Source organism: Chelonia mydas, chromosome 1 (assembly GCF_015237465.2).
Source record: "Chelonia mydas isolate rCheMyd1 chromosome 1, rCheMyd1.pri.v2, whole genome shotgun sequence".
NCBI classification, from domain to species: domain Eukaryota; kingdom Metazoa; phylum Chordata; order Testudines; family Cheloniidae; genus Chelonia; species Chelonia mydas.
In genome coordinates this window covers 237,088,800-237,103,232 of record NC_057849.1, presented here as the reverse complement: position 1 = coordinate 237,103,232, position 14,433 = coordinate 237,088,800, and the positions used below count along the sequence as shown (strand labels likewise).

The 14,433-nt window shown below is 40.1% G+C and overlaps 1 protein-coding gene across 1 annotated transcript; it reads left to right on the top strand.

The window, feature by feature from the left end:
* Positions 1-785: 785 nt before the first annotated feature.
* On the top strand, positions 786-13,811 carry LOC119563675 (aldo-keto reductase family 1 member B1-like). The gene is made up of 9 exons (XM_043539835.1): positions 786-851; positions 4,725-4,898; positions 5,640-5,756; positions 6,515-6,590; positions 7,299-7,423; positions 9,253-9,361; positions 10,173-10,252; positions 10,720-10,803; positions 12,290-13,811. The coding sequence occupies exons 1-9, from the start codon at positions 786-788 to the stop codon at positions 12,365-12,367; spliced, it is 909 nt and encodes a 302-aa protein (XP_043395770.1). The 3' UTR covers positions 12,368-13,811.
* The last annotated feature ends 622 nt before the right edge of the window (positions 13,812-14,433 follow it).

Genomic DNA, 14,433 nt, shown 5'->3' with positions numbered 1-14,433 from the left:
GTGTTTTCAAAGAATTATCCACAACAACTCCAAAATCTTTCTTGAGTAGTATGAGCTTCTTTAAACCTCATAATTTTGTATGTATAGTTGGGCTTATATTTTCCATTGTGCCTAGTCACCCACTTGTGAGATCTCTTTGTAACTCTTCAGTCAGCTTTGGACTTTACGATCTTGAGTAATTTTCTATCATTTGCAGCTTTCCCACCTCACTGTTTATCCCCTTTCCAGACTGTTTATGAATATGTTAAACAACAGTGGTCCCAGTGCTGATTCTTGGGGGACCCTGCTATTTACCTCTCTCCATTGTGAAAACGGACCATTTATTCCTACCCTTTGTTTCCTGTCAGTTAATGATCCATAACAAGACCTTCCCTCTTATCCCATAACTGCTTACTTTGCTTAAGAGACTTTGGTGACGGACCTCGTCAAAGGCTTTCTGAAAGTCAAACACACTATATCCACTGGATCTCCTTTTCCCCACTTGCTTATTGACACCCTCAAAAAATTCAAATCATATAAGGACACACGTACAAAGCCTACTGCACACTTGCAGATTGGAGAATTATGAAGCCCTGTAGAATTACAAAGAGAAGAGGGAAGAGGAAGAGGCACAAAGCAAAACCTCCACCTTCTGAGGCTTCTCGCCTTCATTCTCCCTTCCCACTCCTATCTGCAGCCAATCACCAGAAAGTGGGTGGAGCAAGAACCTATTTAAGGCTTTTGCCAGGGTATTGCTCATTCTTTTACTGTGTTGCATTCCAAAGGGAATTAGGAACAGACAAGCCATGACAACTTACGTGGAACTGAGCACAAAAGCAAAGATGCTTATCCTGGGACTAGGAAACTGGCAGGTAATGATGAAACCCAACTATTCCGGCACTGTACACATAAAGGTTACAAACTAGCCTTGCTCTAAGCATGATGCAATGAAACAGCTACAGGTCATCAAGCCTGTTGCAGCTGTCTCACCAAGAGAATGCAACTCCTACCTGGAGCTTATGGTCTCTTGAAATTCTGCAGGTGTGACTGTTCAGTTACAGCTTTCTTTAAGTACTTGTCAAATCTTTTGAGAGTGAATGCCTAGCGTTTATGTGGAGATTTGCCTTTGGATGTAAAGGCCGATGCCCCTGAAAACTGCTTACTGTGATTTTTTTTATTATTCAATGCTAATCTGTTTGATTTAATTTCAGTAGATGATACTTAAATTAATTCTAACTGGATTTACAAATGGAACTTTGTACAAACTATTTGGATGTTGATTTATAAAGCACCCTATTTCTGCATGGTACTTTCCAAACAAAAAGGAATTGTAGTATCTCACATTGCTGCTTTGGGGTGCAGGAGAAGATTTTTAAGAGCCTATTTAAGTTAATTTCCCAGAAGTAGGCAAAATGGACAAATCTCACAAAAAACTGCAACATTAAAAGATAAAAGATGATGTTCAGCCCCATGTTTTATTAAAGCTCTGTAAAATGTTACATTGAGAATGAGCAGTGCCTGAAGGGGAAATATAGAAAGAATGTGTGTCAAAAGAGTTGTACTTATGTTTATACTTTAATTGCCCGCCTCTGTGTGGGTCTAATCACAAAAGGTGTTAAGTGCCTTCAGCTGCCATTGACTCCAGTGCTAATTGTGCATGCCCAGTATCTCTCAGGTTGAGACCCCTTAACTCATTATTGCAAGCATGGGATTGTAACATGATTTATCAGTGATGATTTGTGAAATCTTTGACAGGTTTGAGTGGTAGCTATGTTAGTCTGTATCAAAGAGAATGAGGAGTACTTGTGGCATATCTGATGAAGTGGATTTTAGCCCACAAAAGCTTATGCCCAAATAAACTAGTCAGTCTCTCAGGTGCCACAAGTACTCCTCCTTCTTTGTTGAAATCTTTGAATGAACCTGATAAGTGGGTCAGGCTGACTGGAAAGCTTTTTGGATATAAGAAGCCCCTATCTAAATGCAATGAAAAATTCCATGTTTATTTCCACAAAAATCACTAGGGTTATTTTGTCAAGATTATTCAGTATTAATGTTCCCACAGCAACCTCAACTGTATCTTTGTACTTACTGAATAGAGGCGTTTCAATTTGAGTACAGCATGACTATGTAAAGAAAGATCCTGTTGTAATGCAGGTACACAATGTAATATAATACAAGGGATTATTCTCTGAATGTCTCATTGCAGAGTTGTGTAACCAGGGAACAAATTGCCAATCCTGTCTCCCTTGTTGCTCCACCAGCAAACACAACGAGAAGGATCACATGTTTTGCTTCTTCACAAAAAGCTTTGTCTTCCACACTGCACTTTAGTACAGCATATTGTATAGCAGTGGTTCTCAAACTTTTGTACTGGTGACTCCCCCTTATAAATGAAAAACACTAATATTTATCATCATTAAAAATGCTGGAGGCAAAGCAGGGTTTGGGGTGGAGGTTGACAGCTCACAACCCCCCAAGTGGTCCCAAACTCCAGTTTGAGAACCCCTGTTGTATAGTGACTGACTAGGACAAGGGCACTCACCTCCTGACTGCTTCTTGTCAGCTGGGTGTGGCACTTCAGTCTCTTTTACCCCCTGCTCCTGGAACCCTTTGTAGATTGCTGACCTTGCTAGGCAGGTCTTCAGTGGCTCAGCTCTCTGGCCAAGTACCACAGTCAAATGGATGAACCCCCTCCAGAGTAGCAAAGAGTTCAACAGTAAGCCCTCACCAAGGTCTTCAGCCATGTCTTCAGGTCCTTTTTAATCCAGCCCTTCATTAGGGTTTACACCACTTTGCCACTGGCAGGACCTGGGCCCACCAAATACTCCAGGTCCAAACCCAAGGACCCTATAAATAGCAGTCACATACCCCTGCCTCCTTTAATTAATTCCCTGGGCCTCTTCCCACCTGGTCTCTTTACTGCCATCCATTACCTTAGGGCTAGAGCTCACAGGTCCTCTCACCCTCCAGATTTAAGCAAATACAGCCCATCAAGCTCCCTGAGGCCAAAGTTCCCTCTAGCCCCAGCCATGAACTGACCTACTCAGCCCCTGCAGCTCCTTTTATTTGAGACTGCTGGACTCTGATTGGCTACTTCTAGGCAGCCTCTCTAGGCAGCTCTAGGGGACCCACCTTTACTGCTCCTTCCTGGGGTGGGGTGGTGGTAGGATTGAGGGGCCTCCAGCAGGGGGCCACAAAGAGACTGGTACATCTTGGCATGCTGCCACTTTTACATATGCCAGCTAGCTTTCCCACGCTGCTGAAGGAACTGCAGTTAATGAATCTTATGCAGGAAATGAGATGAATTCAGGCTGTAAGAGTCATACAAAAAGTAGATATTCACCAGAAGGGATAACTGGTTCCTGCTTATTTTTCTACCCCATGCAAGAAGCCAGGTAGGGTTTTTTTTTAAAAGAGTAATAGAATTTAAGGCCGGAAGGGACCACCAGCTCATCTAGTCTGACCTCCTGTATGTCACAGGCCACCAACATTACCCAGCACCCCAACCAAGCAAGCAGCCTTTGATCAGCAGGACTCAGAACTATGTGCTTAAAAAAAGTGATCAGTGATTATATTGTTCATCTTATAATGCATTAAATGTAGGAATGTGTAGTTCTGCTTTTGCTGCAAGTTCTTACTTGAGATGCCTCCCCTCTTTCCACTTGACTTGGTATAAGGTTGTCAAACAAATTTTCAGTGTTCTTTTCCGGCCAAGAAAGTTATGTGGTTTCATATTGATAATGAATCCTAAACTATGTGCCTTATCCAGAGAGTGGCACTTTCTATAATGTTTTGCATTGTATCTACATATGCCTCCTGTCCCATCTCCTCAATAGCAGATTTGTTTATGTTCAGGAGTCAAGAGGATTTCCAGTGATTATGTCTTTCCTCGTGTTTCCCAATACCCCACCTTAAAACTGGTTTCTCCTCTTTTTCTCTCTTGGCAAATTATAACTTAATTCCAGGTGTTGATTCCAAGTAACTCAACGTTGATTCCTATGGTCCGTTTAGCAGAGCTCTTCAAAAGTTATCCTGTCAATTTCTCACTCTCAGAATGACTGGCTGCAAAGGAAATGTTAAGCAGGTGAATGAAGGTTTCCAACAGGGATGTGGAGAATCTCTTGGAGGGCACTCCTCGAATGAGACAGTGTCATGACCAGTAACTTTCAGCCAGGGAGGACTGGAGAATTCTTGTATCATGTTTTCCTTCCTCCACACTCTCAGTCTGATGTCTCCAGGAACATGTACTTACATTGTAGGGAATGGGCTAAAGAATTCTTGCACAGTTTCCATGTACAGATCTTGGAGTCTGTTATTGTGTTTTCCAAACAAATGTTGATCAATATGATTACCATACCTTCCTTTGACTCCCATTCCTTGAGATTTGCCCCTTTCTTGCGCACCCTCTTCATCTACGTGATTGGCCATCTGGGCAGATTTCACCCTAAATAGATGCATATGGCATGGTACAGTCTTGTATCTATCTTGTCCTACCTGTCTATGGTATTTCTTGAGTGCCTATTACCATAATCTGTGAGTGCCAATCACAGGTGGCTTAAGACTCAAGGTTGTCACTGGTTGTTTTGTTCCATAAAGCACACTGAAAATGGGAATCAAATCCGGATCACTCAAATACTACTGGATTAATACTACATGATTTTAGGGGAGGATGAACCATTATCACACTGGAAAGCTGGAAATATTTTCCAGATATTTAAATTTCTGGCTTTCTCTTTTCATTTCAGTCCCCCATTGGGAAAGTGAGAGAGGCAGTGAAGTTTGCCATTGATGTTGGATACTGCCAGTTTGACTGTGCCTATGTGTACCAGAATGAAAATGAAATAGGGAATGCGATCCAAGAGAAAATTGAGGAGGGAGTTGTGACACGGGAGAACCTCTTTGTTGTCAGTAAGGGTAAGGTACTGCCTTGGTTCACCTGAGTCCAAGTATGGGGTCAGGTTGATGACTGGGAGGAAAAGAGACAAAGAACACATAATGCAAAGGGCAGGCTCCATGGAGTAAAGCTAGTCAGGAAATTAACCCCTTAATACTGTATCCACTATTTATTAATTTTGTTTTCTTTATTCCAGTAGTCAAGTAAAGGGGATGGAGGGAAGGAAAAAAGAAACTCTCTTAAAAATCCGTGGTTGATTAGAATGCACTTTTCGGTGTACTCCTCTTTTGCCAGCAATAGAGCAGGAACTCAGCCTCTTCTTTCAGTGACCCTGAGGAAGAAAGCATGGCTACAATATTCTTGCTCATTCCTGCTGCAGACTTGAATTTATTAACCCTTGTATGTTAGGTTTTCTCCCCAGCAGCAACAAGGGTAAGAAAAAGAAATTGTTTTCTACCTACTGGAAAACTTGTGAGTGGGTCTTCGCCAATCTTGCATTTTTGCATTATTTTCTTTAATTGCTGTCTTAACTGGTGACGTTTTACTATATTTTAATCTGGCAGAATCCTAATTTAGTCAAGTGTACTGCCAGTGACAAAATTAACTGCAATAATATACCCATCAATGCCACCTCCCCTGTAGATGAATGGCATAATATTCCCAGACCTGCCTCTGGTAGGTGTGACATTCCCCTGTCCTTCTGGGGATATTTAATACTGTCATTAGCCTGTGAAGTCAACTGTCATGCTTAGTTTTCTCTCTCTAGCTATGGTGCACATTTCATGAGAAATCCATGGTGAAGGGAGCATGCCAGAATACGCTTGCTGCACTGAAATTGGATTATTTGGACCTCTACCTGATGCACTGGCCCATGGGATTCAAGGTACTGTGACTTTAACTCTTCTAAGCCTTTCTGTCAGAGTCCTAGGGAGGCAATTTCCTCTTCTTAGCAGTCATGCCGTAGTTATCGTCTAACCAGGCAAAGAAGACTAGACTTTCTTCAGCGTGTATTGGTGCCACTCCCAGGATCCTCCAGAAAGTAGTGCTGCCCTGGACTGGTAAGGCAGTAGCTATCTTGCAAGGTCATTCTTATGATATGTCTATGCTGCAGCTGTGTTACTGTGACACTGTAATGTAGTCTTTTTGTCATTCTTATTTTCTTCCTTTTTCCAGCCCTTCTGGATTAGAGAGTAATTGATCCAAATCAAATCCAGGTCTCTTGGCTCATAATATCTAGTCATTTGGCTGTCTATAATATTCTACAATATTCCTGTCTGATGATGTCTATGTTCTGAATGCTTATCTATCTCTATCTTTACTGGAAAGATAGCTAAGTCCTCAGCTCCCTACTGCAGGACTATTCTGTCAACCTCCAGAGAGCTCCTACAAGCTGACAGAAGCACTGATAAGCTTCTGTCCTTCCTCTGCTTGTAGTTGCAAGTCACACTGATTGGCGTGGTGCCAGTCTGCTCATAAACTAATTACTTTAATAAGAGTTATTCTTTTTGCCCCTCAAAGCTCAAGTCAGGACAGCCTGTATAAATCCACCTTCACTCACTTGCAGATTTAAAGAAAAACAAACAAAAAACCCCAATAGATAATTCAGCATGGACGATATCTTTGTCTATCTTACAATGACAGGCCGGAGAAGAACTGTTTCCTGCAGATGAGTACAGCATGATCATTCCAAGTGACACAGATTTTCTGGACACATGGGAGCTGGGTTAACTGATTAATTGAGATTCCCTTTGTTTCTGTCAGAAATGCTATTAGATGAGGGTGGCAACAGGAACTGTGTGTGCTCAGCCAAGCCTTCAGGAGAAAAGAGAATGAGATAGTAAGTCACCAGATTTAGAAGGAACACTTGGGAATTTTGTCCTTTTCTCCATTCTGTGAGATGGGAAATGAATCAAGTCTTATTGGTGACTTACAGGAATAAAAAGGAGACTGCAGGCTGATACTAATGATAACAAGCACAAAAAGAAAACTGTTCTTAAAAGAGAATGTCTCTGCCTCCTAAAAGAAGGATGCAGTGGGCTATTTTTTGAGTATCCCCTTTCTCAGCTAGACTCTGGGACCTGCAAAACATGATGTATTTGGCAGGTCCAACTACCTGGTTTATCATTTGGTTTTGTGAAAGAAAATAGGCAAGTTAACAAGAAGACCACGAACACTTTGTGCCATGTATGTCTACATGGGGAAACTGACTTGCATAACTTTTCTGGAATAACTCTGAAAGAAAAGTGACATTATTCCAGAATTATTACTCAGCTTTGTGAGCAGACTAATTATTCTGGAATAAAATTACTTTTATTCTGGAATAGTGTGTTCACAGGGGGAGTTACTCCAGAATAGCTATGCCAGTCAATTTCCCTGTATAGATAAGACCTTGGTTATATAAAATGTCTGATTCTCTTGTATCCTTAGGCTATGGAAGAGCTGGTGGATGCAGGATTGGCAAAATCCATTGGAATCTCCAACTTTAACTGTGAACAGATAAAGAGGCTCTTGAACAAACCTGATTTAAAATACAAACCAGTGAATAACCAGGTGGCTGCTTACAGACTCATTCGTGTTGGCAGAACACTTGTCTGAAGGATGCTGCAGGTAGAAGATGTGACTTGTATGTGTGTCTGTGTATGTTTGAGAAGGGTGTCATTGGTTAATGGACAGAATGGACCATTTAATGAGTTTTTCTATGATTCCTATAAGTAGAGTTTTTCAAAACTTGGAATTTCCATCCTATGGGAAATTCAGACATTTAACATTTTTTGTTCTAAATTCAAATTTCAAAATTGCTCACAGAATAAAATTTCTGAAAAAAAATTAGTTTCAGGTAAATTGAGACATTGTTTCTATTTTGATTTTTAATGTATTTTAATTTTTTTATTTTATATTATAAATTGATAATTGTTTTTTAAAATTGATATTCTAATTGCTAAGTAGTATTCTAATTGTTAGTTTGCTTGGTAATTGGTATTCTAATTGGTTTGGTAACTAGTACTCTTTGCTATTCTAACTGATCATTTGTAATTGTTATTCTAATTGGTAATTGGTATAATATAAAAATAAAAAATATAAAAATGTAAAATAAAAATTTTTGAAATAAAAAGTCATTCTGAAACAAAAAATTGAAATGTTCCATGGTGATAAGGTCAAAATGGAAACCCGAAAATTTCAACCGCATTAAAAATAAAAAATACACGATTAGTGAACACCTGTGAAAAGCTGGTTTAGTTGCCCCAAATCAGTCACTCTGAGGCATATTACCGAGGGGAAGCAAGCTTAGCACAAGGTTGTGCTTAATCAACAATGAGATGGAGGTTGTGTACAATAAGAAATTTTAGATCACAAGAAACTAAAAGTACAAATCAAGTCAGTTCTTTAACTACTCCTTGCAGGAGGAGTACCTTTAGATAATTTAAAGTACAATAGAACCTCAAAGATATGAACACCAGGGTGATGGACTTACCAGTCAACTGGCCACCCTGTGAAACCTAAAGTCATCAATCAGGCAGTAGCGGAGACCAAAAAAAGACAAAAAGAACACCCCACCCCCCCAAACACCAGCAAATACTGTATTGCCTCTGGACCTTAGCCCTGGGGCTCATGGCTTCAGCCACTGGGTGGAGGGGAGGGGAGGGGAGGGAAGTTGGGGCTGCAGCCGCAGGGTGTAGGGGAGGACGGCTGGGGACTTCTGACCCTCGGGGAGCACCGGAGCTCAGGGCTTTAGACTGTGGGGAGCACTGGGGCTTGGGGCTTCAGCCCTGTGATTCCATTCCCAGTTTTAGCCCTGCGTGGGTCGCCGGGGCTCTAGCTATGAGGGGAGCGCCAGTTTCAGCCCCAGCATTTCCCCCCCATAGCTAAAGCCCCGATGCCTGGCAACTCCTGTGGGACTGAAGCCCTGATCCTTGATGCCCCCCACGAGGCTGAAGCCAGGAACAGAGAGGCGGGACTGAAGCCTCAAGCCCCAGTGCTCCCCCCAGGTCTAAAGCCCTGAGCCCTGATGTTTCCAGAGGGCAGAAGCCCTGAGCCCCCTGCCAAGAGCCCTGGCGGCCCCTAGGGTCAGAAGCCCTGACCCCCATCCCCACCCTGCGCCTGCAGCCCCAACTCCCCAGTGACTGAAGTCTGTAATGTTTTGTTCAGAGTTAACATTTCAGAGTTATGGACAGCCTCCATTCCTGAGGTGTCTGTAACTCTAAGGTTCTACTGTATATGGACTAGTTCCAAAAGAAGCTACCTTCTGGAGGTTAGTGGGGATATATTCTATGGAGAAGCTTGTGCTATTATATATCTTTCAGTAAGTCACCACAGTGTCTGTACTCTGAAGAACAGTAGTACAGTCTGCCTCTGCGTAAACTTAGTGTTCATGCTTGTAGATCGAGAGCCACCCACACCTTCCTCAGGAAGAGCTGGTTAAGTATTGCCAGTCCCAAGGGATTGCTGTCACTGCATACTGTCCCCTTGGAGCTCCCAACTGGCTTTGGTAAGAATGTTTTCTATATCTTGTTTTCTTTTTAGGAGTGATTTCAATAAACTAATATTTGTATATTACCATAGCTGGATGAAATAAAAATGAAGAAAATTGATAAATTATTGTAGATTACAAAACATCAAAATTTCTCTTAAATCTGCACAATTACATAGAAACCATTAATCTCTTATTGGATTAATGTGTGGGACTCAGTCTAACTGGATTTATGTATTTCAATAGAAAAACAAGCAATCATTTTGTGAACTGGTGAAGAAAATTCTTAGTTGAATTCTGATAAATTTATTTAACATTCTTTAACAACTTAATGAAAGATTACAAAATCATAATCAAACACCTGTCATGAAAACATCAGTTTCATGCATTCATTGTAACAAACATATGATGAGCTTGAGATTGTCTCTGGGTCTAATCTTCAAACCTGCTAGACTACCTTAGAGACATCCACTCTCCATCCATTACCTACAAGGGAAACTGGGATCATGAAGGATGAAACTCTTGGGAGTCAGAGGGAAGGTATTCTCGGTGCTAAATCCTAGACTATAGAACATCTTATTGGAGTATATTGGAACAAGCTATATCTAACTTCTATGCAAAACTCAGCTATTCACAGATGCCTACTCATGATAAAATAATGTGAAGAATGATGTTTGCGGGGAAAGGAGCAATGCGATGGGGTGAATTAAAGTATGCCATACATTCTTTTGTTCCTAAATTACCAATTATCTTATGAACCCTATGATGTTTAGTGGTGGAAAAACACAATTATCTTTTCCATCAAAGTGTCTACTCTTTATTTTTGTTGGCCCAAGTCTGAGGACTTTTTCCTCTTGGATGATCCCAAGATTAGGGAAATTGCAGCTAAGTATAGCAAAACCTCAGCTCAGGTACAGACTCATTGTACAACATTTTTTTCCTTTCTAAAATGTCATCCTCTTATGCTGGCTAACATCTTTCACAAAGGAATTGCACCCAGTTCTGCTCCCTGTTATGTTTCCTTTGTAGCGTGTTGCTTTAAATATTTGTTTTTAATATGATTGCATTACTGAAGGGATGGGGAAAGATTACTGACCACTATACTGTGTGAAATTGAGGGCATCAGTTAGAAAGGGGTAGCTACATCTTTCATATGCATCACCATTAGTCAACCTTTTCAGTCAGTGGCAGTCAATAGTTGCCATCTTGGTCTCATGAATACTAGTAATAAATGAGTATGTGCAAAATTAGTGTGGCTCTGCTACATTGTTTCCTCCTGTAGTAACACTTTGATCTAGGGGATTTATTCACTATTGAATGTGAAGGTAGGCATGGCATTGTCTTCTGAATTTGCCACATTTCTGATTTGTTGCTGTAGGTTCTGATCCAGTTCCACATCCAAAGAAATGTGAGTGTAATTCCCAAGTCTGTCACTCCACATTGTATTGAGGAGAATTTTAAGGTAATGTTGCAAATAAGATACTTAGAGGTCCTGTTGCAAGTTTATACAGGAAACCTGCTTTACTTTACCAATATCACTGTTTTCCCTTCTATTTAGAACAGGAAATAACTGGGGTCTCTCAGATATGACTATATGATAACATGGTAAATGCTGAAGTTTTTTTTTGAAATGGCAACCACTCAGCTTACTTCATTAGAACAACCAGCAAATAAATAAATGTGAAACCAAATCCTCCCTCTGGAAGAGGTAACCTAACAGTTTGATTTAAAATTCTATTAGTGAGTTGCCTGATTACATATACTACTTTGTTTCAAAATATGGTCTCTCTCTCTCCATCATCCTGTCAGTTCAATGCTAGACCATTCCAAAACACCTGAATCCCTTTGTTTAATGTACATGATTTCCCCATACTCAGTTGATTTTTCTAGGCGCCGATAACCACATAACAACTAGGAATTTGGAAACAACTAAAATAAATGACAGGTTTCAGAGTAACAGCCGTGTTAGTCTGTATTCGTAAAAAGAAAAGGAGTACTTGTGGCACCTTAGAGACTAACCAGTTTATTTGGGCATGAGCTTTCGTGAGCTACAGCTCACTTCATCGGATGCATAGCAACTATGCTCATGCTCAAATAAACTGGTTAGTCTCTAAGGTGCCACAAGTACTCCTTTTCTTTTTAACTAAAATAAATAGAATTCTCATTAACGCTGTCACCTCTTTGAGGTAACACCCACATATCTGAAGCTAAATCAGTCACTCATACCTACAACAATTCTTAAGTACTAACACAGGCTACACTATGGTTACCACTAAGGAAGGGCCAAACACTGCAGTACATATACTAAAGTAAATATCCCACTGAACATATGAGAGATGGCCCGAGGAATGGTTTGGAGGATCAGGCCATGCAAACATCTTTCCTTCCTCTGAATTATCCCTCATTTGTAAACATTTGAAAGTCTACCTGAACTATCTTTTTCAGCAAAATAAAATAAAAATTGATCTGATCAGTGAGTTGAATGGTTAGCGACATCCTAAATTATAATATAAGAACCTAGCGGGTGGAATCATGCCGTTTTGTATTGTAGAGCGGTTTTCATAATTCAAGGCCAAATTTTGGGACATGGCATTAATAATTCAGCATATAAATTAAGTGACCTGATACTCACAGGTGCTGAGCACTGGCAGAGACATCACAAGTCCCTTTGACTAAATTAAGAGTTGAAACTGTGAAAATCAGGCAACTTAATTTTTATGCCTGTCTTTAGGTACCCCACATTTAAAATTTTGGTTCATATATTTTATTACCCACTCAGAAATGTGGGCATTCATTGTAACATTTGCTCATGAAGTTGTGTTCCTTCTGTCACCTAAACAACTATAATGCATTCCTCCTCATCTCTGCAGTATCCTTACCTGGAAGCCACTTAAACTTACCTCTTGTACATCTTATTTTGTGTCTGTCTCTCTCGCTCTCCTTTTAAGGTGTTTGACTTTGAAATAACTAAGAGGAGATGGAAAACATCCTCCGCTATAAGAGGAGATGTAGAATCTGTCCCATAAGCATGTGGGTGTCTCTTCTTATCTAGCAGAATGCATGGCAAATCCACATTTATTGTAGAACATTTATATCCTCATTTTTAAATGGTGAGTAGGAAACTGAACAATGGACCTCTAACAAAATGTCATATTCAAAGCCACTGAAATCCCATGCTAGTATTCACTAGAATACTAGTCAGTTTGCGCCCTTTTGCAGAATTGTGATTTATATAGGGTTTATCATGTTAAAATAGCTTTTAATATGTAGATGTTAAGCTACTGTGAGCTAAACATGTGTTAGCAAATTAAAATAGACTTACAGCTCCAGAATAGACAGGCTTCAGATTTCTTGGTGGTTTTTTTTTTTGTTTTTTTTTTTGCTATTCATCTGACTAAAAGATGTTCAGTGTAAAATTACAATTGAGAAATTAATGTTCTACTAAATTAGCTTATCCTTGTAAGTTAGTAAGTCAAGAAAAGAGAGGTCATGTACTACCTACACAGAAATTGTTAATGTAGGGTCTGTATTGTAGAGTGGTTGGACCCTGACATTTAAAATCTATTCCTAGCTCTGCTATTTATTCTCTTTTCCCAATGTAACAATCTGTGAAGTGGCTACTACAGCCATACTGTACATCAGATATGTGTGGCTTAATACTACAAAGAAATTTGATAGCCTCAGATGAGGTGTGCTAAATAAGTCAGAAATATATTCCTTCTGACATCAAGATCATAATGTAAAATCTGAAACAGTTACAAATCTACAGGGGAAAAGTACCTTTTGACTGTCAGGAGTTCAAGCCTGCCTATTTAAATTACAGAATACCCAAATCCTCTGTTGATTACAAAAAGCAGAGCGTTAACATGAATTATCCGGTATAAGTTAGGACAGTGAGGGAGGCTGGATAAACACTTTAAATGTCCACTATAATTAGAGATTATGCACATTTCAAACTCCTCTCTTTAACCTTGAGACTGCATCAGTGCTGACCCTTGTAGTGTTCACTGTAAGAACTTTAGAATAACTCACTCTTTCTTTCTTTAGGTGCACAAATCACAAGGACTATACTTTCAGAGAAGATTAAACCTGGCATTGTCTTGACATTCTTCAGGGCTTAGAATGATTGTATTCTGCTGATCCTTTAGTCTGGTTAGCTGAACCGATGAGCATGTTCATTTGCAGTATACAATTATGGCACCATTTAATCACCAGTGTAAATGTATTATGTACTGCCTGCTGGCAGAGGAGATACAGGAAGCTTGAAGGATAAAGCCTGAAGACAGTCCAATTTGCTGCCCTTACATCTACTATAACTACTGTAGTCCTTTAGCTGTTTGAGATTTTGTTTTTACAATATAAATGCATGTTTTCTCCTTTAGTAAAATTTATTCCACAGGCTGTTAGTAATGAAATAAGTAAACAAGTCTTAATAATCATTGAGCTACAGGCCTTGTGAACAAGTTTTTAGCAATTAAACTAAACAGTTTTTGTAGCCATATTAACAGAATGCTCATGGCATTTGGACTCATTACTATAGAAAGAGAATCTTGTGCACTAGCATTAAGTCACCTAGTCCAGCATTAAAACCTAATTTAATCTAAGAAGATATGTTGACACCTAAATACATAGGCATAAGACAGCTCATTCAGTTTCAAGAAGCCTTCATGAGATAAGTGGATGTAAATTCTTTGTTGCTATAATTTCATTTAATGCAAGGGAGTGGAACAGTTAGACTTTAAGATGTTTAGATTAGACTATTTTACTGTGTATTTATACATAGGGCCCTACCAAATTCACAGCATGAAAAACGTGTCAGTCTGTGAAATCTGGTCTTTTATGTGCTTTTGCTCTATATCATACAGAGTTCATGGGGGGAGACCCATGTTTCTCAAATGGGGGGTCCTGACCTGAAAGGGAGTTGCAGGAGGGGTCAGAAGATTATTTTAAGGGGATTGTGGTATTGCCACCCTTACTTCTGCGCTGCTGCCTGCAGAGCTGGGTGGCTGGAGAGGGGCGGCTGCTGGCTGAGGGCCCAGCTCTGCAGGCAGCAGCGCAGAAGTAAGGGTGGTAATACCACAGCCTGCCATCC